The sequence below is a fragment of the Monopterus albus genome, unplaced genomic scaffold, assembly GCF_001952655.1.
Source record: "Monopterus albus unplaced genomic scaffold, M_albus_1.0 scaffold12.1, whole genome shotgun sequence".
Classification (NCBI taxonomy): Eukaryota; Metazoa; Chordata; class Actinopteri; order Synbranchiformes; family Synbranchidae; genus Monopterus; species Monopterus albus.
This window is the reverse complement of record NW_018127892.1, coordinates 955,686-980,601: the sequence shown is the minus strand read 5'-3', so window position 1 is coordinate 980,601 and position 24,916 is coordinate 955,686. Positions and strand designations below refer to the sequence as shown.

Genomic DNA, 24,916 nt, shown 5'->3' with positions numbered 1-24,916 from the left:
TTAAAAGTGCCTGTTGAATCTAGATCCTGTCTGTAAAAAAAAAAGTAATGCACCGTGAATAGAACAAAGTTTTTGTTCTTTATTCCATTCTGTTCAACAGTGACACTTCAGTTCTCACAACAGTTGTACCTGATGAAACGACCATTTGGTATTTTATTGAGAAGTTAACTCTACCCACTCATGGCTGGCTCCCTAGTGTGCACTGGGCAGTGCAAGTGCTTTTATTTGTTTGTGTCGTCTGCCTCTACTCCCATTAGCTCATATCCAGGGGAAAGAGAAGGACTGCTGCTTTTATTGGCTCAACTGAGCTCTTCATCTGACATGACTGGTGTTCAATTCAGAGTGTCTGCCAACAGGAAAACCAAGCTGGATGATCGCCAAGGGAAAGCATGGCATGCTGGGACAGTAAGACAGGCGTGCATCTAATTGAGCGCGTCCATGTGCTTCAACTCTCTCACACACACACAGCATTCAGGGCCCGTGCCAATTCACTTGGAGATAAACTGATTGAAAACGTAAATAGAACCAGCAGTTACTATGCTACTAAAAGGTTTTTTGTAGTTGTTTTCAAATTGTACTAAAAAACTAAAAAAATTTATTTTTTATTAAGGAAAACTTATAAAAATATCTGTGTATCCTGTCAATGACAGTTCTTAGATGGAAAGAAAATCGGAATCAGCCTAAATCAGAAGCAACAGGTTAGACTTTTAAAAAAATTGGAAATTGGATTCAGCCAAGAAAATTGTAATCGGTGCATCTGATATTTGAGTTTACAACATAACTCTAGCCACTGATATGCTCTCTGTTTTGGTGCCATTTTATCTGTTCCTTTCACAGCACTCTAACTAATAATATCGCTGATACTAAATCAGCTAGATACACGTTTACCAATGAAAAACTTTTGCCTGCAAATCAGGAAGATGGGAGAAGCGTCTGTGTTTCATCTTCTAACAGTCAGATGCGAGATAACATCAAGGGAAAGGAGTGCGTTAGCATTACACAGTATGGCAAGACAGTGGTTCAAAAGAACAGATAAAGACATAAATAAAACTTTGAGTTGCTGCAAAATGATGAGAGAGAAAAGGAGAAGAGGCTGAAAAACAACACATCACAAAGTGAGCCAGAGACAGGAGATGCAGAGAGGAGAAGACAAGTGGACGTGAGAAAGACACAGCAGGAGGTTCTCTGTGCACATCCCTGAGTCTGGATCCATTGCCACCACAAAGAAGTTCATCTTAAACTTTAATCAGCTTTTCTCTTCATGGTGACTTTTAGAAAACACCTGATCCCTCCGCCCAGTGCGGTGGTAGGCCCTTAAAAAGAGCATCCACCCTTCCCATTCATAAGCAGCAAGGCCACTCATTACCATGATGTGTTCTCCTAAGAAGTTCTATGTGTGAATGTATAAAATCATGTGAGTATGAGTGAGTGTGTGTGGCCAATCCCCTCACAGTAAACAGGCTGGAGAGCAATGGGCCCTCTCTAATGAGGGATTAGACCAGGCTTTTTAATTACTGTTTCACAGTCCCTAGGGTAGGAGCTCACACAGTGCTCTCCACTCTTCTGGAAGTCAACAGCAGCAGCTGACTGTACCTATGTTAACATGCGCATCCCAAGCAAAATGTTGCAATAGAAGCTAACCATTGAGCACTGTGAGTGTGCTTAGATGCATAGAAAATCACTATACAAGTAAAAGTCAATTTACCATTTAAAGCTGGCAAAAAACAAACCTGCAGGAAAATAATTAAACTAGACAGCACTCAGAGAGTGCAACCTCCACCAAGGGCAACTCAGTTTCCACAGAATGCCATTACACCTGGAAGCACATTACCATGATAGCTTGGACTCTCGTAATATGACAGCTTGACCATGAAAACCTACCGCTGGCATTTGAACTGAAGCTGATATCATTATTATCATATTAGCTAGGGGTAAAATGGGGACTTTGGTGATTGGACCACGGGCAAAGTGGTGAACACTTTGTGTTGTGCTTGTTCAGCAGCTGTTTGATAAGCAAAATTGGCATTACCTGGATAGACTGACCACATATTCTCAATCTAAGTGGTTACTTTGTCACCTCAAAAAATTTCAAAACTTAATAAAGTAAAATAATATCAGTCTTACAGATGAAAAATGATAAGTTTTGAGCCTGGTTCAAAATCTCTGCCAGCATGCTCTCACTTAGCTGTCACAGCAGAGAACAGATCCCTCAACGGGCTCCTTCACTTTATGCCTCGCACAGCAGGATGTACTGAGTGACAGCACTAGGCTTCCATTGACAATGAATGGGCAGCTGTCACTAACCCAGGGATTTGTCTCCATATGTGCTCAAAGTGCTCAAGGGGGCTCACATACTCATACAGTCAGCAGCCTTCCAATAGGAATGGGGCAGTATATCAAAATTCAATATATCATGATACAGAAATGTCACAATATGTGTCGTTTTGTCTACTGATATATATCGTGTGGTCTCCATACACCAGCGACTTCATATTTTTTGTAAATAAGATAAGATAAGCCTAACAGAATTAAGTCAGTATATTTGGCTGTTATTTACATAATCAAACAATGCTAGACATAGGGGGGAGAAGAGGAATAAAGTAGAAGTATTTCGCAGCTATTCATACATTGCTGTCATTGAATTTTTAATTGTATCATGATTGAATTGAATCCTACACACCATATCGTGCATCGAATTATGTCGAGAAAACGTTACACTCACAATGGTGAATAATCTTTTAAGATATTCCTGTATCCAAATTATTATACAGATCAGCACCAAAATCTAATCAATTGTTCTGTGGGCCATATCACACCTCTCCAAAAGATTTCATCAAAATCTGTTCTTCGCTTTTTGAGTTATGCTGTTAACAAACTAACACTGGCAAAAACATAACCCCTGCCCTTGGCAGAGGTTATGTTAAGAATGGATCTCATTGCACGAGGTGGAAGCAGCATGCAGTGGCGGCAGTATACTGAAGTCTTTTAGTGTATACACTGGAGCATTATTTGGTTTGTGACAAAGCAGACTGTGTTGCACACTGCTGCTGTAGCTAGTATGTGCACACATTCATATGATATGATGGTGAGGTGGGAAAAGCCATACTGGTATAAAAGTCCACTCACCTTCACATTAGTTGACATATCCTTACCAAAAACAACAGAACACAGTAGAGGACAAATCAACAAAGGAACTTTTAAGAAGCACAAAACTAGGAGAACACCAAGGGAGTTGGCTCATTATAACACAATAATCACATAAATAAAGCCATGAGAGGGAGATAAAACCACTTTGGGCTGTAGGATTATGAGATTTAAGGTTCTTAAGGAGCAAAGTCTGGGAGTGGAGATACAGTACTGTGTGGTTTGGAAGCAGTAATCCATAACCACCATTTGAATTGGATCAAAGGGACTTTCTGGGTTTTTTGTAACTAAGAGCTTATTGGGATCTCTGTGCCACAAAAAACACCTGCTCTGAGGTGTCCTATAGATGTGAGAGTAGGCACCAGGGTGAATATTAGCTCCATCCAGTAGGTAACATAGAACAACACTTTTACCCGCAGGTCACAGATAAAGTTACAGGCTTAACATTTTAACACAATAATATCATTGTAATATCATTACAATAATTGTAATAAGTTTCTAATACTGTATTTAATCATTACATTTCTATCACTCTTGTTTCAGGAGAAGTGACACCCTCTACCATAGACACACACTCTGACTATCCATCGCATCCTACCTTGGTTTCTGTGCGCCGTGTGGTGCCGTCATCAGAGGTGACAACTGATACATGGGAGGTGGGGGTGCCAGGGTCCTCCTCTATGGTGACCGTCTCCTCCACCACCTCCTGTGGCTCCTGCATCATGGCTAGGGATGTGGCGTTACTGGGGCTCTGCTCCTGCACAGATAAAGGGGAAAACAAATTACAATCATAGATTTTCATATTCAGATGTTAGACAGCCAGGAAAAAAAATCCTCCATTAGTTATATGACAAGATGAAACTTTAATTGTGCCACTGCAGCAACAAATCACATTAGAATTCAGCAGAGAAAAACAGAGCATAAATAAGAGCATTGCAAATGAAGGGTATTAAATATAATGCAACCCGCAATTTGCACTGTGACACTAGCGCATCAAGTGGAGGGAGGGAAAGTGTGAAACGTGAATAATAATGTGTGAAACACAACAGCACTAAAATACACTGAGACAAGGAGATGAATGAAAAGTGATTATGATATTAAAAAAGGAAAACTGCCAAAACAATAATTCAAATGTAATATACAGTAAGAAGTGATTTATAAATGGCAATATTTACAAAATACATTACCATTGCACAATATTTCCTGTATACACAGACAATACAAAAAGATTCATTTTGTCAAATCTATTCAATCTAGCCAAGTAGGTAATGTGTTTATTATGTCATAGAGATCTGCAATACATCCAACTTTTATACAAGAACTGCAAAACTCTCAGTCCTGATGCAGTAAGAGCCTTTATCATGCCCATCATCACAGCATATCCAGAGACTGTTTCAACTGTATTCTCAAAAGACAGCAGGTTGATATTTGATTAATTCAGATTAATTCTACAAGAACCCCGATTATGTTAAAAACTAACATTTTTGAGCATTTGGTGGCATTCAAACATCCATCCATTTGTCCATTACTTATACCACTTATTCCTGAATAGGGTCATGGGGGGTCTGGAGCCAATCCCAGCTGACACTGGGTGAGAGACGGGGTACAACCTGGACAGGTCACCAGTCTATCACAGGGCTGACATGTAGACAAACAATCACACACACTCACTCACAATTTAGAGTCACTAATCAATCTGCATATCTTTGGACCGTGAGAGGAAGCCAGAGTACCCGGAGAGAACCCACGCAGGCACAGGGAGAACATGCAACTCCGCACAGAAAGTCCCCAGGTCAGCCTGGGCTTGAATCTGGAACCTTCTTGCTGTGGAGTGATAGCGCCAACCATCACACCACTGCCCCATTTAAACATTTAAAATGACTTATTCTTACAAACCCCACACATGGGGAATACAGCATACCCTAACCCTTACTGGTCACCTTACAAAGTACAGTAACAAGAATAAGTTCCACAGAGCACAGTTTGAAATGGGACTCAAATTAATGCATCTATACTCTAAGTGCACACACTGTTAACAATGCTTATATAGTATACAAGAAAAGTATGATATAAAGATATAGTGTTCCTAGTTTGTCTCTAGTCCTGACAGTCATGATTTATTTGGCCCTAATATTATACTACTATTGTACATTGCAGGGTAGCTGGCAATGCCTCACCTCTGGAGACTTCCGAGTGAGTTAAAGCTTCTGTCAAGGCAAGAAAAAGCCTGGAGGACTGCTTTTGATTCATATTTCATTGGGAGGCCATGGATTTAAAGATAAAGTGTCCATAGGCTAAGAATGAAAGTGAGTACCATCCCCCTGACCCCACGTGAAGCTGTATGAAACTTGTGCTTCTCGCCGCATTTCCCACTGATGGAAAATGATATGAAGTCAGTGGTCAGAAGTGCATCGAACTGGCATGGCCCACTGCTGTGCATGAGTGTGACAAAATTACAGCTCTTGTGCTGGAGAGGGGAAGGAAGACATTTGAGGCAATCATGGATAACTAAAACAGCACAGAGCCAAGAGAGTGAGAGGAAATCAAAAGTAATGCAGAGGGTGAAGAGGAAAAGGGCTGGAGTAGAATGGTGTAGTGGAAACTAGAGCTTTCCTTTTAAAGAGGTAAAATAGGAAACAGCGGAACAGGAGGTTGTATAGTCCAGATGGATGTAACTGTGGACTTGATTCACAGTGCCTGACATGTGTTTTTTTTTATGTGCACTGTTTTTAATGTGATCACTGTTCCTTTAACTGCATGGGGGAAATTTAACTCTGTTAATCTTAATCAAAAGATAAAAGGTGACAGTTATGACAAACAACAAAGTTACCCCAGTGCCCAACCCCATTATTGTCATGTATTTACAAATGTACCTCCTGTAGAAAAGCAGTGAAAGCATCTGAACCAGGCAGACTATTTTTGTTTGATCAGTTGCACAAGGCTGCAGGAAAAGACAGAGTGAAACCCAAAGAGCGAGCAAGAGAAAAAGTTTGTGTTGTTCTCCACTGTGTTTTGTTGAAGACTGCTTGTTTTGTTCATATCTTTGAAGACACTAACAAGTGAACAGTTCTCCATTGATTGGCCAACTCCTCTCAGGCTTCAAAGCCCCACACAGTTCTTATTGATCTCCGGTCCTTCTTGTTGATCAGTCAAAAGCTGCACTTTTTATGTTGTGGATCTTTCCCACTAATCCCACAACCCTCCGTCCACTCCATGTTCCTAGTGGGAAAACGACCTGGGGTCTTGTTTTGGGTGCATGCATCAAGAACACAAGCAAATGCAAACTTTCTCTATTTACCTACTCCGTCCAGTGATAAACTCAATCACGCAACCATCGCTGAGCTGAGAAAAAGATATTTTTTACAACTCAGGCTACACAGCACAGCTACTGGGGAGGGCCTTCTAATGGTATTGCGAAAAGGTCAGTGCTGATTAGCTGACTCCAAACAACATCCTTGATCTTTTCATTTCTAAATGTGATGACCTTCCTGACTTCATGCCCAGTGGATAATACAATATTTGAAGAACCTCTGTGTGTGCTGCCCCCAATAGTCGAATAGTTGAGTCATTAGTCGAGAGACCTGTCAGTCAACTGAGAATCTTCTAGTCAAACCTTTGCTATTATGCTATTATATTTCACTTAGTTGTCAGCCAGTGTGCGTTGCAATAGAAGATAGCCCCAGCCAGTAGTTTGTCATCATCCTCTCCTCATTTTGGTGTGCCAAGCAGCAATTTGCTCAATGCTTCTCCTTGTGGTCGGGGGAGAATACTCACTTCAAAGGGGACACTGTCTGATGCATGGATGTACAGTAAGGTTGGATCAAGTTGGCAAATTGCATAATGAGGACAAAAAGACAACAAAATCTATTATGACAAGCTACATAAAGGTGATTGGGCCTTGTTCTTTATTAGAAGTGTTTTCAAAAGTCGTGGTCTACTTTTACAAGAAAAAAGACTTTTAATGGTCTTGACAATGTGGCTGGTTTTGCATAATGCTATGTGTGTCCGGTTTGTTTACCCATCTCTGTTAAAGTGCAACACACAGCCGTTTACCTACTGTTTCAGCGACATGCATCCATCTGAACGGGACTAGAAAGCCAACAAAAATGCACAGGGAAAACATTTCCATAAAAAATGATGAAAAAGAGGAGTTATTCACAGTGCAAGCCGGCACACAAACACACAGTAACAACATACACTGTGGTTAACTGACGGGAGACACTTAAACTTGTTGGTAAACTAGGCTATAACCATGTCTCAGAAGAAAACAGTTGTCTATAAGAGCATTGTTTCAACAGAAATACAAGTGTGCTGCCTGTCACATTATTCTGACAAATCCATATGGCAGCCTGTCAATGTAAATATGTCGCAATTTAAATATTGCTGAGTTTATAAACTCTTCCTATTCCCCGTCTTCAGCTCTCTGCTGCTCTGGACAAATTAACTGCATTCCTATGATATAGTGTTCCTCTGAAGGCTCATTGGTTGAACCCAGAGGAGATGCCAACAAAACAGGAATATGTAATAAAAGCTGTACCATTCTACACTTGTTTAAAACACAGTGCAAAACACTGGATAGAGAGGAAGAAGAGATCCTTAGAGACTCGCTGACAAACCGGCTTCTTGATCCAAGCTTAATGCAGTGTCTCTTGTTCACTTTCCCCCACTCGCTCCTCTTGTCTCTGCATGCACTAAGTGAGAGAACCAAGTTGAACACGACATTACAGCCCCTGAATAAATGATTAAATGCTGTCTGGCTATGGGCTAGCATTGCTGCCTGCTGGTCCCGGGGGAATATGAGGCTGATCTGGAGATGAGGAGAGGAGGAAAGCATACCCTTTGTTCAAGGGTGGGAGAAGTGGAGTACAGTGAGTTAATGGCTGATCTCAGAGAGAGAAATAAAAAAGTGGCAGAAAGGTGCAAGAAAAAATAAGGTAACAGAAGGTGAGGGCACAAACACATGCAAAATCTTGTGGAAATCATTTGCATTAATTACAGTGCCTTGCGAAAGTATTCGGCCCCCTTGAACTTTGCGACCTTTTGCCACATTTCAGGCTTCAAACATAAAGATATAAAACTGTAATTTTTTGTGAAGAATCAACAACAAGTGGGACACAATCATGAAGTGGAACAAAATTTATTGGATATTTCAAACTTTTTTAACAAATAAAAAACAAGCTTAATGCAGTGTCTCTTGTTCACTTTCCCCCACTCGCTCCTCTTGTCTCTGCATGCACTAAGTGAGAGAACCAAGTTGAACACGACATTACAGCCCCTGAATAAATGATTAAATGCTGTCTGGCTATGGGCTAGCATTGCTGCCTGCTGGTCCCGGGGGAATATGAGGCTGATCTGGAGATGAGGAGAGGAGGAAAGCATACCCTTTGTTCAAGGGTGGGAGAAGTGGAGTACAGTGAGTTAATGGCTGATCTCAGAGAGAGAAATAAAAAAGTGGCAGAAAGGTGCAAGAAAAAATAAGGTAACAGAAGGTGAGGGCACAAACACATGCAAAATCTTGTGGAAATCATTTGCATTAATTAGTGAAATAGTAGTAACCTTAAGATTGGACAGGTGAGCATATAATCCTACGGCTGCAGACTGAAGCCGTCCTATCATCTGAATCAGAAAAACAAGGGAAAGGTCTGTCTCAGCTTAAAAACTACCTGAGGATTTCCTGAGCAGGGCAAAGAAATGCACCTGTTCCCTTGCCACCTCCATGGCTGCAGTGAAGAGCATGCCATGAAAATGTTAAAGTGTGGGTCAGTAAGAGTCAAGCCTGGATAAAGCAGATAAAAGCATATTAGGAGCACCTGGGAAATAATACAAAACACAAGCTTTTATAAATCTAGGCTAGCCCATCTGTTAAAGATTTGGGTAAAAAAAAACACACCTTGGGGTTCCTGAGCTCAGGAGAATAATAAAGTGACCAGAGTGTTTGTCTCTTAGCCTACAAAGCCAGTTAATTCGCTTCTGTTTGACCAGTGGTAGTGAAGAAGCAGAGGCATCAAACAGAGAAGGACTTAGCTCTGAAGAGGTTATACGGATTGTGCAACCTGCACTTCATTCAGTCCAGTGTGGTTGGCTCTGACTAGGAGTATAAGGAAGAGGGCTGAGTTTGGTGGGTAATGAAACACTATTACACTGGCTGACTCCTGAATGGATAAGGCTTGAGGTGAGCTTGTACTTGTCCTATGAAAAAAAAAACATAGCTACTTTTACTACATTAAATGACATTAAATCATTTTGCATATCAGGCCAGGAATGAGAAGAGGCTTAAGTGCTCCTGCTCTTCCATCACTCAACAACATCCAACACAATCGATGCCTCCAAGAGCAATATCCTTGACAAGAACCCGTGGGCAAACTCCTGTGGAGTATATGCCATTATAATACATCATGCAGGAATGTTTGGCGCTTTAAGAGTGATTAAATTCAACAGTAATGGAGTGCTTTGCCGAGAAAAGAAGGAGGAGGAATACAAAGGCAGGAGATGAAGTGATACAATAGAGTCAACTAGCAGTGGCCTGCTATCGGCCATCAATCTACACCCATTCATCATTTGTGTTCAATAAGCTGCTCAGTGCTGTCTGAGGATGGAGAGATAGTATAAAGTGAAGGGAAAGGAAGGAGCATACAGATAAGGAGCTTTCCTTCCCCCAGGACACAATCACAACAAGAACATTTCAGCTAGAGTAAAACGAATGAGTCATTCCTGCAGTAGGTGTCCCAGATGTGGAGTACAAATACATTTTATTGATGATGCGGTACCAGTTGCAAAAATGGCAATGTCCAGAAAATACACAGAATACTTTTTGAGGGCTACTATCTAAAATGTCTTAAGAGGAAGTATAGAAACATTCTGAACAGGTGTTGTCTGATCTAAATCAGGCAACTTTTTAAACGTTAAAATTTTCTTTAAGAAAACTCCTTAGTTGTACACTTACACATTGAACAGGCTGGCATTTATTATGAAATGACAAAACGAACAGTGTGTCCTGGTGGCCTAGTGTGCACAACTGCAACGGGTCCAGTCAGTCCCAGCAGCAATAGGTTTTGTTGTTGTTAATGAGCCCTTAGAAGTAAAATATTTTTTAATTGCGCTTTACCTTCGAAAACTAGTCGAGGAATCCAAAGGGGTATTGAGAGCAAGAAAGCAAATCATCTACAGAAAAAATATCCCTATAAAGCACCATATGTTACTTGTTGTCAATTACTGCTAAAAACAACTTTCCCAATCACCCATACATACCCTTGGTGAGCAGAAATTAAATTTGTATGCATGAGTCTGGACACACTGGGTGGGAGTCTGTGGTTACTTTCAGGTTGATACAACAGACCCTGTCAGATCACCACCTGGTCATTCATACCTGCATGATGACCTTCCTTCCAGATGCACAAATACACACACATATTCACAACATACTCAGTCTTAGCCTAACCCCCTTGCAGGGACTAACAGGATTTTACTCCGGAGACATGCCAACAATCATTACATGGCTCTTACACAATTAATCCCCCAGCAAAGATCGCCTGGCTAACCTTGGGTTGTCCAATTTCCCATCAGGCCCTTCTGTTTCTACCACCTGCCATCTCGGCAGCTCTCCACAGCAAAGAATCAAAGAGGGAGCACAGTGCATTAGGATGACCAGTTAAAAAAAGGAAACAACAACTGCAAACTTTGGTTGTGTGATCCACACATCCAGCCAAAATGAGGTTTATTTGTGGGATGAAGCAGAAGCTAAAGGGAAGTCAAATAGAGGAAGGAGAACCAGAGAGTCAGAGAAAGCATGGCAAAGGCCCAAAACAGCATGCACTCCCAGGGTAAAAAAGGAGAACAGAGTCATTCAGTAACATCCAAGGTCAGGAAGGGCAGGCCTCCTCTCAGTTACAGCCAGGGCAGAGGACCTGCCCCTCTGGAAGGATTGGAAGACCAGCTGACCTGGTGTGGAAGAGTGTGGACATGATCTTTGTGTATTTGTGCATGCTTTACTTTTAGTCAACAGTTTTAAGGGGTAAAGCATACACAAACAGACACACAAACACACACAATTAACTGTAGGGGAGTGGACCAAAGCCATGATGATGCAGATGTGAATGATAGGACCTTAATCTCTGCCTCTCTGGCAACTGATCCTGGGGCAAATCTGGGCTTCTCACCCTCTCTCATCTTTTTCATGGTTGGCTTCCTAGTTTCAGATGCCTCCATCATTTCCCTTCCCAGAATCCCCCATCTAATTCTCCCCACGCCACCCTCCACCCTTTTGTTCCGTAGCACCAGCGCCTAGTGACAGGATGAAACACAGGTTAGCCAGGCCGCTTGACAGGCTCAGACCCTCTACAACAAAGGCCGCGTCCAAGCCTCACAGCCAAAAAAAAAAAAAAAAAAAACCCCAACAGATTGTTTCCTGACAGGGCATCACAATCATATTTTCCCACTGTGAACTGGCTGTAGTGACAGATGGAATCCGCCGGGCAACCCTCTGAAACACTCGACACCATCTAAATCTCTGAAAAGGCTGATATTCACATTCAAATTGGCCGGGAGATGTTTTGTAACCTTGAGTAATTTCTCACATATGACATCAATTATGCACCATACATAAAACATACTTGCACACATGATTTCCTCACAGTTCAAGGCCTGGAATCGGATTAGGAGTCAAACATGCAGAAAGTCATTTCCAACATGGAACTCATAGTGGCACTCAACAGCTGGAGCAGAAGGTAAATAAATAAGTTCTTTATAATAATAAGTGCAGATTTTCAGACAAGAGCAGGAGGTTAATAAATAAAAAACAAGAGGAGCAGAACCTACCAGGTGCCTGTGGAGTAAAATTAAAACAATGACCCTCGGAGAGGATCATAGCTGGGGTTTGACTGTTTGGACAAAAGGTGCGGCTACGACAGAGACAGAGAGACAGACAGAGAGAGACAGAGAGAGAGAGAGAGAGAGAGAGAGAAAGACAAACTCAGCACTGTAGAAACAGATTAGTGGTAGTTGGCTGTGGCTGACCGGTTGTGGGTGGGGTGCGGTGGTGTTTTTGTCGTGATGGCGTAACTCTGGGTTCCAGTAGGGTGGGTTGTTTGCAGTTCCCCTCCCCTCAGCTTCTGGATCACTGTCAGAGCACTGGGGGGCTGATTTGGGCGGCGCTCTGCCAGAGGTTCAGTCCATGTGAGGTCTACTGAAGATTTAGGGAGTTGGAAAGGAGATGTATGTTTTACTTCCTGCCAGGCTACTAGTCCAACACTCACTGTCCCCCTGACGCCCTCTTTCCAAAAACTGTCAGCATGTGCAGCTGCAGAGTCTCCCATTTAACAGAAATTTACCTCCCCCCTCCTCCCTCGCTGGCTTTCTTACTGTCTCTCTTGTTTAGAAAACAGTAAAGCCTGGGACAGTGATAATGGAGGACTACTAATAGTCATAGGAGGGTGTCCACTTCTGGGACTGAGGTGGAGGGGTTCTCTAAAACAAGATGGCAGCATGTCATCGAAACAGTGCCACATTTCCTCGGACAAGCTAGGAGTTCTCAAACTCACCGTTTTATGTCATGAACTCCAAAGCAGACCTCATGAACTTTGGCCAAATCTGGGTTTTTACTGATTTACTTACAAACTAACTAAATGTGTTTACTGCCAAGGAGGTAACAGATGAGACTGAGACTTGTGACTGCATCTGCTCTGATGCTCTGTTAGAACATTATGGAGCAGATTAAACTACTCTTCATCTGGACAGGAAACCAGAAAGAGCCCCGTAACCTGAAGACATCACAGCAATCACAAGAATGCTGCGCTGCAAATGTGGCATTGCACATAGATAACACCTCGCAGAGCTAATGCAGTCCATCACAATAACTGCGACTTCTTTTCAAATATGCACTCAGTCAAACGGGATTAGCCCCCCTCTGGGGATATTTTTACAGCCTTGTGCCAACTGTCTGCTAAAGGATTGAGCTCATTTTGTGGGTGATAGCATAGCGTTCGAACCCGAGGCATATAGAACAAGCCGCGTGAACTGGCCAGTGGAGAAATCCTTGCCGATTTATTGCTAACGTTCAAAGGATCGTGAGATAAGGTGAGGCTGGATGTATATGTGTCTCATAAAGAAGCCATTGTGCAGCTGGGTAAATCTATCAGGAGGCTTGAGCTCCACTTCATTTATTATTCTCTCTTTGTCAGATGAAACGAAATGTGATATTACAACTCCTCTGCTCTGCTCCTTGTGTAATGCATGTGTGTGCATGAGTGAGTATTTGGATAGGTGTGCGTAGATGTATACATCAGGTCAGTGCGGTGCCCTCTCATTCTGAGTGGTTCCATGCGGACGAAACACATTTTCAGCAGTGAAAGATGTTCTGAAAGCATCATCTGTTCATCCCCCTTCTTGAACCTGTTGTTAACAGTGTTCTCTGTAAAGCACTTTGTACCTGTTTTAAAGATCCACATTTTGAATGCCAATATGATACTGACAGCTCTGTATTCAAAATGTACGAAACAAATAATGCAAAATAATAATAATAAATCTGCACTACCACAAATAAAAGAGTTGATCAATAAATGGTATGTAATTAAAAGCAAAGTAGGCCATGCGGAATGATTCACAGATAAATATTTTTTCAATTAACAATTAAATGATTAGTAATAAATGTTCATTTCAAGTCCTGATGTAACTCCCTGAAAGGGCATGTTTTTTCCTGACCCACACCCCAAAACCCAAAGATTTTTCACTAGTATACTGTTATTATGATGTTAAGAGTTATAGTAGCTGGATGCTAAAAAACATTTCCCTCCACCAGACAGTTAGATAATGGGCTGGAGAGGTCTGAGCAGTTTGGAGCCAGAGCTTATTGTTAAACAGAATCACATATTTGAACTCTATGGGTCAACCAGAGAACACAGACATCACGCCCTCCACGTCACTCCAAAACAAAATCAAAGCTGCTCTCATATGCTGGAAGTAAAAAACAAAACACAGTCTGCGACTGGACAGAGATCACTTTTTATGATAAGACTCATGTGAGAGGGAGAGAAAAGCAAGGCCACCATATATGCACAATCACAGCCAAAAATATTAGCACCCCTGCATTTCTGTCATATAACACACCACTTCTCCTAGAAAACCATTGCAATCACAAATTCTTTGGTTTTCTCATGTTTATTTTTTTTTTGTTTGCTTTAGAACACAACAAAGCAGAAAAAAAAGCCAAATCTGATCCGTTCCACACAGAACTCCAAAAATGATCCAGACAGAATTATTGACACCTTCAACTTAACATTTGGTAGCACACCCTCTGTAGAAAATAACTGAACTCAGTCACTTCCTGTAACCATCAGTGAGTTTCTTCCACCGCTCTACTGGAATTTTGGACCACTCTTCTTTTGCCACCTGCATTCTCCCAGAAGGGCTGTGGCTTCCTCAGGTAAGTTTTAGCAAACTCCAGTCTGGTTGTTTTATCTATTTTCCTCTTTCGTCTACGTGGAGACCAGCTACAGAGCCATGGGTTGTAAACTTCTTGACAGTGGTGCACACAGTGGACACAGGAACAGCCAGATTTCTGGACATGGACTTGTAGCCTTGAGACTGTCCAGGCTTTTCCACTATTGTGGTTCTCAAATCATCAGACAATTCTTTGCTCTTCTTTCTCGTCTCCATGCTCAGTGTGGTCCACATGACACAAAGTCAACTTTCTCCATTTTAACTGGTTGCCAGTGTGATTTCTATGTTGCCATCACCTGCTAATTGCTACAGGAGAGTTTCATTACAAATTAAAGGAGCATCACATGCCTGAAATACAACTATTTCTGGTGATTTTGAAAAGGTTTCAGTAATTCTGTCCAGACCATTTTTGAAGATTTGTGTGGAACGGATCAGATTTGGCTTTCTCTGCTTTTTGTGTTGTTCCAATGCAAACAAAAGAAACAAACATGAGAATACCAAAGAATTTGTGATTGCAACAATTTTCTGGGAGAAGTGGTGACTTATCTGACAAAAATGCAGGGGTGCCAGTATTTTTGGCCATGACTATATTCCACTGCCTCTAGAAGAGGTAAACAGCTAAATTGGACTGAACAGAATCTGTATTAGTTTTCCATGGATGACACTGTGTTGCTATTACAATTTTTAATCAGAGATTAATAACACCACAAAACAAGAGCTCATTTACAACCTAATGGAAACAAGCCTACCTGATTTACTCTGAATATTGAGTAGGGAATAAAAATGGAGGGAGAAAACATACAAGACCTCTGTGTGTGTGTGTGTGTGTGAGCAAGAAAGCATCTTTTAAGCTCGCTTTGCAAGCTGATTATGAATATTTAAACAAACAGCTGAAATATAGTTTTGGTACCATCTAGGCTAAATTAGCAGAGAACACATTTGGAACAAGAACCACAGTGTAAAAATAAATATGGTATTTAAAGATGTGACTGATTCATCCATGAACTGTGGTTTTTATCCCAAACACTGGCTGGATCAATTAAAAAATATCAGGAAAACTGCATTTTGAATGAGGGTCAGGGGAGTCCTCTGGAGAGCACATATTATAAATGAATTAAGAATGCAGAGAAAAGGTTTTTAGCTGGATCCAAATTGAAAAGGTGCATGCTGCATTTGCTATATAAGAAAGATGGGTGAGTTGGTGGGTGGGGATGGAGGTTGTTTATGGGGTTTCAGAGTGGGTAACTATGAATCTCACTGTCTAATAGCATCATTCCTTAGCTGTGAAGAGCTCCTTAAAGTGCTGGATATGAAAAGGTGTCTGTGTTGCATTGCTCTGCAGGTGGTCGAGAGGAAGAGGAAGATGAAGATGAAATATAGATTATCTCCTCTCTGTGTCCGGCTAAGACCCACTTTGCTGGCAGCGCTGCATTTCAGTGTAGCTCTCCTCCCACTCAACCAGCCAGTTGCAGGACTAACATCTGGCTGCTAACCCCCGACCCAGCTTTTAATCAACACACACAAACATCTTTACCATCTCCCCCCATGATAAAACAACTCCCCCATCTGCATTAGCTGTTCTCTGCTTTCTGTGCAACAGGAAATGCTGACTTCTGAAGATTTAGGCTTCCAGTAAACAGGATCTTACCCCAAAATAGCTGTTGGCTGAAGGAGGGGTGTTGGCAGCACACAGACTCCAAACTATCCTATTAAGTGAGAGGTCAGGATCATTTGGATGACGGATATCATCCAAACCCTGGTGAAGACATAACTCCCTGTAGGAAGGAAATCTCAGCCCAACCCTTCAGAGTCCTCTGGGAGCTGCTCCCAACCCATTAATTAAAGAGTAATTGATTTTGATAAACTGATTTTTTACAACTTAGGTGTCATTCTTAGCAGTTTTGGCCATCATGCATATTGGTAACAATATCACTGCGCTCTTCAAGTTAGCTGCTGATGCTAAAAAGATGCTGGACAAGGAAACACAAGCAGAAAGACCATCACAGCAGTTTGAAACAAATTTCGAAGACAAAATGAAGGCCGGGAGACGTTTCATCCAAACAATCACTAAACCTTTTTGTTTACAGGCCAATATGCTGGCTCAGTTTCCACTGTTTTCATGTTACTACCATTCTGAATACAGTAACAACTGGTTTTATATTCCAATAAAGTGATTTCTATTATATGGCTGTTTAGACTGTTTTTCCATGGTCCCAGATCTAATTCAATTACTATGGAGAGAGCAAAACAATGGCCAAAATCATGAAACCTGAGTTGTAATAAACTGCACTTTTCTTTGAGAGTTAAAAATGTGATGGGTAACTGCATATTAGAACAACAAGACAGTATTTTGTTAGAGCTCCACATACTTTAGAAATGGGCAGTTCACTTTATAGGATCGGTCCTGATTTGTGTGGTACAGGCGCTCATTTGATACCTTCTCTGTCAGGCCAATTTGCAGAAATTTCTGCACTGCCTTTTAGGGGATGACAGTGGCAAAACTGAAATACATGATTTTAGCAGCCATACTTACAAAACCTCTACTGAGGATCATTTGGAGTGAGTAATGAAAGCATTAAACTACCGCTCTGTCCGTAGGGGGCACCCCCTAGAATCTCGTCAAGGACCTTTAGGAATCCCCAGACTCCACTTTGTAATAGAGGTACAACACAACACCTTAACCCAGAGAAACATGGGTAATCTAACTGCAATTATGCAAAGAACAACAGTCATCATCACACACTTCAGTGAGAGGTGCCTCAAGCTCGTCCTTAACCTGAAGAAGCGACTGCAGCAGCAGCGCACAGAGCCACTGCACCTCCCTGTCTATGGCTGTGATTATCAGGAACACCGAGGAGCTTGTGTGTCTTTGTCTCTCTCAGACAGAGGATGTCCGGTGTGCACCAGCCATCTGATTACCAACAACTGTGATGCAGTGCAGCCACTACAAATCAGTTTAGCCTCATCTCCTTCTCTTAATTTACCAAAATACAGGTACTTTCCAGAGTCGATGACCAAGGCTGTTTAGTAAAGTTGATGAAACCTGAAAACAGCATACAGTATGTTTCCCCTTCTATTATCTGTGCTTGGAAATATTTATTCATAAACCTGTTGTATGGGTACTTTCAAATTCAAATAATCTACTATGGTTCTTCTCAAATGACACACTTAACCTAACATTTGAAGTGGATAAACATCATCTGACAAAAGTCACTATGCATCAACTTAAAACACCGGGAGGAATGTGAAACAGGTATTATACCAGCTGAGAGAGCTGTGACATCTCATACTAATGTCCGTAGAGTGGGGACAGATAATGTCCTTAACCCTGGGTACTTGTTTATCACATCTTAATGGTAAGTGCTTCTATCACTGTCACAGAATTATGAACAGTGTGGAAGCTGGGCAAACTGTACACAGAAGGATACATGGGTACTCACCACCTTCCTGCTGTCAGCCCACTGTGGAATCCAGGCCCACTGTGGCAGGCTGAATACATAAAGAATGAAGGCACAGTACTGTTCTGAAAAAGGTATATGACACTAGTATTCTCATTATTATAATCATGGATGCTTTTTTCTTCCCAGAGAAACTGAAAAAATACAGAAAAAGAAGAGACAGCCCACACTGTCAATGAAAAACAGTAATGTTCAGAGGGAGTGAAGCAGTTTGTTACTGCTGCAGTTGCAATTTAGGCAACGGTTCATTACCCTAGAGGACAACACAAGCAAATAATTTAGCAACCAAACATAACAAAATGTCTGTAGAAATGCAGTCCAGCTTTATCCTATTTACTGTAGGTCCAAATACATAGACTGAATATAGACAGTAATGTGTTTAGAGCACAGCAGCAGTGTTGTGTGTTGAAGCAACACACAGTTTAATGAGCGTCCACGTCAGACTTTCAGTGTATACCCAGGGCAGAGGTTCAGTGGAGCTGCACCATCTGGGAAGTTACCTCTGCTATTACCTTTGCACCAGCTGTCAGGAGCTGCTTTATGTGTGTGGACATGTCTTGAGTGAGCAGAGTGAGTGGCCCACACAGGGAGAACGGGGTTCAACGCAAAGGGGAGTGGGGCCTCCATGTGAAGGCTTAAAATAGAGTGGAGAGTGTGAGTGAGATGACTGCAGCCAGACCGACTGTGTGGAGGACTTGTAAGATGGGTGGGGGCAGAGGGGGGCTGCATTCAACAGCTTTCACTGCTGGGCAATGAGTTCTGCAGTGGGTAAGTGGAATCCAAAAATAACTCACTACATTGTTAGATCCAGAGCCAGAAACTCAAATTCATTTCCTGTAGCTCCTTTATGGTTAGAGCACCTCTCTCTCTGGAAAATCCACCAAAACAGCAGTTATACCATCCGATACTAAAATGTTCCAATGAAGCCACAGTCATGAAATTGTTTAAGCAGCTCCTTAAATCAGGGCGAGGCAGCATTCATTGCATGTTTTACAGAGTGAGATTCCTCGATCTGCCTAGTAAAATCGCACCGCACTGGGATAATTCGCCGAGTAAGACATTGCTTTTTATGATTATTATAATAACCATGAAGACATTCACCACCTGTGGTAGCAGAGGAACATCCTTCCTGTCAGAGGTTTGAAGGCTGACTGGCCAAAAGGTTTAATAACAGTCTAAATATTTTGGCTAAAACACTAATGTTCCCTTACACAAGAGTTCTGTCAGCTGTGGCCAAACAGTAGGGGAATGTTCCCCTCTCTCAAACACACACACAGCCATGCTCCTCAGGACATTACAATAGAGGCACACACACACACACACACACACACACTACTACCAAAGCACTTTTATTTGCGAGTATAAAAAGAAAAAAAAAAACTACTGGACAGTGACAGCCTTTTTCAATAATCCTTCATGAGAAAGAGCTGTAAGAAGCCAGCTTTGGCAAAAGAAAAGCAAGCAAACAATCGAAAGCAAATCTTTCTCTGGGAAAACGGAAGACAGCCACAGGGCGATTTGTCAGCTTTACAGTGCTGGAAAAGAGGCAGATATGCAACTTTCTCAAAAGCTTCTAGTCAGCTTTTCACACAAGATTGCAGAGGTTACAAAAGCACTGCATAGGAACTGACTTGGAGGGCTGGGCCGACACCAACAGCATTCACAACAATGTACGCTAACATCCTGTGCTTTTGTGGCCTCAGCATTGTCATCTCCCTTTATTCCTCAGAAGGCATGTGAACATCATACACAAAGATATTCAAAAAACCTTCTTGCAAATAACACTGCACACTACTTTTCTGGTGAGATTCACATATGATGTGCATCAACAACTATCTGAGTGAAAATACAAAGATTAATCACTGGCCACTTATTAAAAATCTGTGTGGTTAACTGCTAAGAAATAGTTTCCAGTTGGCAAACTTAAAGAGACACCTGCATCGGAGAGGTAGCAAACTCATTCTAGCAATGTCAGTTTACATATGGAAACTTTCAGTAGTATGTGGAACTCATCCTCACATTTTATTAAAATCCAGGGCTCTGACAGATCAGATGCTACTTCTGCACACAAAGGTTTCTTTCTTGAGATATAGAATGTTTTCAAACCATTACTTGTGCAATTTGTGTATTTTATCATTTGTGTAAAGGCAGTATTTTTACAGCATTTACTTTATGTGCACTGTTTCAATACCTGACTTCTCTGGGTTGCATCAGTCCTGCCAAGCAATGTGGGTCCTTCAGAGCATTGAGGGGGCACACCACCCTGATGCCAACCTGACTTGCACCATCTCCTCACCTGAGACATCCAAATTTTACTGCATTTACTCTGAGCATCTGCACACTATCCAGGCTGCACCCACCTGAGCACATGGAGTGCTGCCCCCTTACGAAACCTGGCTATGAGCCCGGTCCTTTTGCAATAGCAATTTCAACAAATAAATAAGATGTGTAACAATTGTTTCACTTCTAATTCACAACTCTGGATGCACCTTCATTGCATTAGGCTGAAATTCTAGCTGAGACAAAGAGAGACAAGACAGACCATAAGCACTGCATGCCAGAGTGGTTAGAGAGACAGCAGGAAGGCAAGCAGCACCAAGTAACAAAATGAACACTCAGTCTTATTTTGAATCCCTGTAGACACTGGTGTCGTATTTCCTCTTGAAATGGGGCAGATTTTTATTTAACCACTGAACTGCTGAGAATAGATCGACAGCTTACCAGAATGCCCCAGTCATGGTAAAGACTTTGTATGAAGCCTACTGTCTGCCCCACTGAGGCCTCAGCAAATGCCCCGATGAGGGAGAAACAACTGGAGATGGTTCCACAGACCAAAGCCCATCAGTCCACTGGTCTCAGGAAGGAACTTGGCAATATCTCAGAATGCTGAAAACAACTTTTCAGACCAGTGATGCAGTGAACAAGACCAAAAAGGATGACAAGTGAAGCCTGTAGAATGTATCAAACAGGGAACAGCTTGCTCCAGAGTGTGTTTCAAAGATGCAAAAAGAAACAGTATGCAACTCCACCACAAATGATTCTCCACACACTGGGAAAGAAAATGATGACTCTCTCTGTTTACACATAATTTTACAGTGTCATTTAATAAGAAGCCAACAGAGCGCTACCCTAGAAGCCTCAAAAACACAACTCCAAGAAATATATCTTACCGATTTGATGCCCATATACACTGTATCAGACTAACTGCAGTCATCTGTGTTGACTCAAGGCTGTACCAGAAACAGAAGTCTTATCTGACTGTTCCATGGGAAAACAATATTGCAATGTTCTTTGCAAACACAACACATAATGAACTCGATAATGAAAGTATAATAGCTATAACAAAATTTGATTCATGTACAACTTCAAAACTCTAGTTTTGTGCATGGAAGATCAAAAACTCAGAGAATTAAAACTACTAATGATGTAAAATCAAGACATAAACTTGAAAGTGTTGAGTAATGCAATACATGGTTTTAGCCCATTCCACCCCACTTAAAATCTCCAAACTGTCTCCAGCTAGAAAAACAAAAGCCAAACTAAAGATGAGGACATGTGTTAATCTGGGAAGCCTTGAATCTCCAGCAGCCACACAGCGAGTCAGTGAATAATCGCTCAGAACAATTCCAAAGCACCTATCAACAAGTCAGAACCACTACCAGCACTCCCAGCCCTGCCCCATCTCGCTCCACATCTGCCCTACCACAAACCAAAGGTGGAGTGACATACCGCCAATGACGCAGACACTGTAGATTTCCTATATGCATGTTTTAAATGCTAAAGAGCTACAGGGGTGCTACAAATTGCACAACAAAAGAGAAGCCACATAGTGAGCAGGTTGCTATTTCCTCCTGAAAAACAACAGCGTCAGATTCCTAACATATTGAGAAGATTAGAGCGCAATTCTGTGGAATTCAGAGCCCCATATGGTGACAAGGTGCTCACATCTCCCCCTATTAGAGGTTCTTTTTCCTTGCCAAGATTTCCAGCACTTGTTCTAAAGCCAAAATAAAGATTAAGCAAGAGAGGGGAGCAAAAGGAGGCCAGCAGTCTGTAGTGAAATATTGCTCGTTTCGGTCTGAATGGTTAGCCTGCTGTGAGAGTAGGCCCCAGACTGTAAAGCAGGCAAGAGAGGACAGACATGAGCAAGGGGGGGGGGGTCAATCTAAAGGATCATGATTCATTTGCAGCATTAGACCACTATAGTTCCAGTTTCCCAAATCACCTCTATTCAGTCTACATTTAATCAGGGAATGAGCTCTTATTGTGAAGTCTCACTCAGTCTGCCATCCATACAGGACCTGTGCAAGTGCTCAGCGATGTCAAAGAGGATTAGCGGCTATGATCGAGTGTCCACTGAGGTACCTTACTAGGGTACAGCAGCTTCAGCAATGGCAGCAATGAAACAGTTCGCTTGTTGAGGCGTTTCTGGAGTAACATCAAAACAGACTCATTGCACATCCAGCTTGATTTATGTTGTTACAGTCTGAGAAATTAGTCTGTGCAACTGTCTGAGTGCCATGGCTGTCAAATTTCATCGCTGTTTCACAAGACCAGCCTGGCAGCACACACAAAACAGGACCCAGCAGACATAAACATGAAACATCATCTCTGCTGGATTCCGGCTTGACTGGCCACAGCCTCCTGAGTGGCGTCACCAATCCAGAACAGTTTGTTATATCATCAAGGCTGCCCTGCTTGTACAAGCCGGGATAATAAAGAGAGAAAATACAACAATGACTGATTGGGACTCCAGCAGCTCCATTAGCGAGGCACGTTCCAGAGGCATGCAACAATTACGGAAGATCTGCCTGCCAGGGAGGGCTAAAAGATCCACGAGCAGCCAAATGATCGTCATTCAGAGCTGTAGCAGCCAAGCTGAAACCCCAAGCCAAAGTGGGGAACGTCTGGAAAGAAAATCATCTATATAAATAAAAGTTTTAGATTGACTGCAGCGATTCAGCTGCTCATTTACAATCATGGAATTACAAACCAAAAAACTAAATTCTGGTTCCAGTGAAAACCAAAACTACACTTCTCCACCTCTTATGACACCAGTGAGAAGGATGGAGAGCTGGCATGTGCACATCCAACTTTTAAATATGCATGATAAAGACAGATAGATATCTTCCTCCTGAATAAATCATCAAAGGGAGCATTAATCCAGGTGCCTTATATCTTTTATCTTTCTTTTTTTTTTTTTTTTAGCTTTTTTACAGTATGTCCACAGAGGACAGACATGTGTCTAGTCACGGTGAAGGTAAAGTTCGTCTGTGGCAAGTTTCACCTGGCTTTACATTTTCTTTTTTCTCTGAGCGAGCAGAAGCCTCAGCACTACAGAGGCTGACCCACTTTAGAACCTCACTGCACTATGCAGCCATGCCGCCACTAGCAAAGTTCACAAACAATGCCAAATATACACACAGGAATTCATACAAGAAGCATCTGTAACATTCACTCAATGCATCCACAATGCACACAATCACAGAACCACACAGCTCGGTGTAGCATCCATAGCAAAAAACCAACTTTAAAACCATCTTGCAGATTTCACCTCCTCCCTGGAGAGGATATCTGCAGTGAAAAGGCAGAGAACGTCTTCTTCGGTGACACCTGCTCTGCTCTAGACACTGCAGCCCCCGCTCTCCTCCAGTTTGAAAAACAGGGCAAGCCAAATATAATATGCCCAAGTCTGACTTTGAAACAAACCTCTGAGAGATCAGGTGCCAGGAACTGAGGTTTCCAGAAAGAGTATTCAAAGTAGTGAGTACTTCTCCAAGAATACAGCTCTAGAGGCAGGAGCATTCAGCCAAGAGGGCAAGTTAATTAGGTTTGTTGGTTTGTGTTGGGGAGAGAAAACAGGAGGCTAGATTACCACAGAGACCGAAGCACAGCACAAGCAGCAGCTCCAGGGTCAAAGGGCTGGGGACATCATGCCAGTCCTGCTGCCTGCAAGCCCGAGATTGCAAGGCGTGGACGGAGGCCTGTAATTTCAGATCGGCTTCTGTGCAGGAGTCCACTGTGATTACCACACTACACTATGACAGGGGACACAGTAGATTTCTCTTTGAAGGCCATCCCACAGATTTAACATCCAACTCTCGGTCTTTGCTGTGATGAGCGTATTTTCAGAGATAGAGAAAAACCACAGGCACTATTCTAAATAACAAACCATCAAAAAAGGCAAAAGCAAATTAAGTATTAAAATAAATTACAATTAGCAGGCAGAGCTTTTTAACATCTTTTGTCCTTGTAGATTGTAAACTCATTATTAAAAGAATAAAGTTGTCCACCTGTTAACTTAGAATTTCCACTTAATAAAGCCCCTTTTCAGACAGGCACTCCAATAATCTGAGGGCATCTGAATGAGAATCGTACTACGTCGGACCTAATAATATTTATGTATCACTTTTAACTCAGCACGTCTGTTAATGTGACTGCATGCAGTCACATTAACAGATAGACACGAACAAGAATACGACATAAAGACGTAGGACATTGCCAAGGAATGTCTCTCGTGCATGTTTGTGAGTTGCTCACTAAAAATCATGCCTTCGTTTAAATAGTCTGTGGTTCATGTTTCTGTTGTGACGTAACTTTTTGGAGGAAAATTAAACATTTAGATTTGGTAAAATAGTTGATAGATAGATGGGTGGTTTTCACATTAGGGATCAGTGTGAACACAAGCGTACTGGACTCGGGCATGGTGCCTGAGTGCAGTATGCCTGAAGAGATGGTGTTGACACTGATCAAAATGAACTGGATTTGGGGGCAAGTGTACTTGGATCTAGGCCAGGCATCTTAATGTGAAACCACCCTATGTGCATACTGCCACCTACTGTGTCAGACTGTGTACATATACGAGTGTGCGGGGCCACGGA

General features: G+C 42.0%; 1 protein-coding gene across 1 annotated transcript in view; it reads right to left on the bottom strand.

Moving 5' to 3' along the window:
- arvcfb (ARVCF delta catenin family member b) overlaps positions 1 to 24,916 on the bottom strand; it is a 206,485-nt gene that overhangs the window by 74,057 nt on the left and 107,512 nt on the right. Inside the window, 1 exon segment of the mRNA XM_020590476.1 lies at positions 3,743 to 3,901. Coding sequence (XP_020446132.1) covers positions 3,743 to 3,901 — 159 coding nt within the window.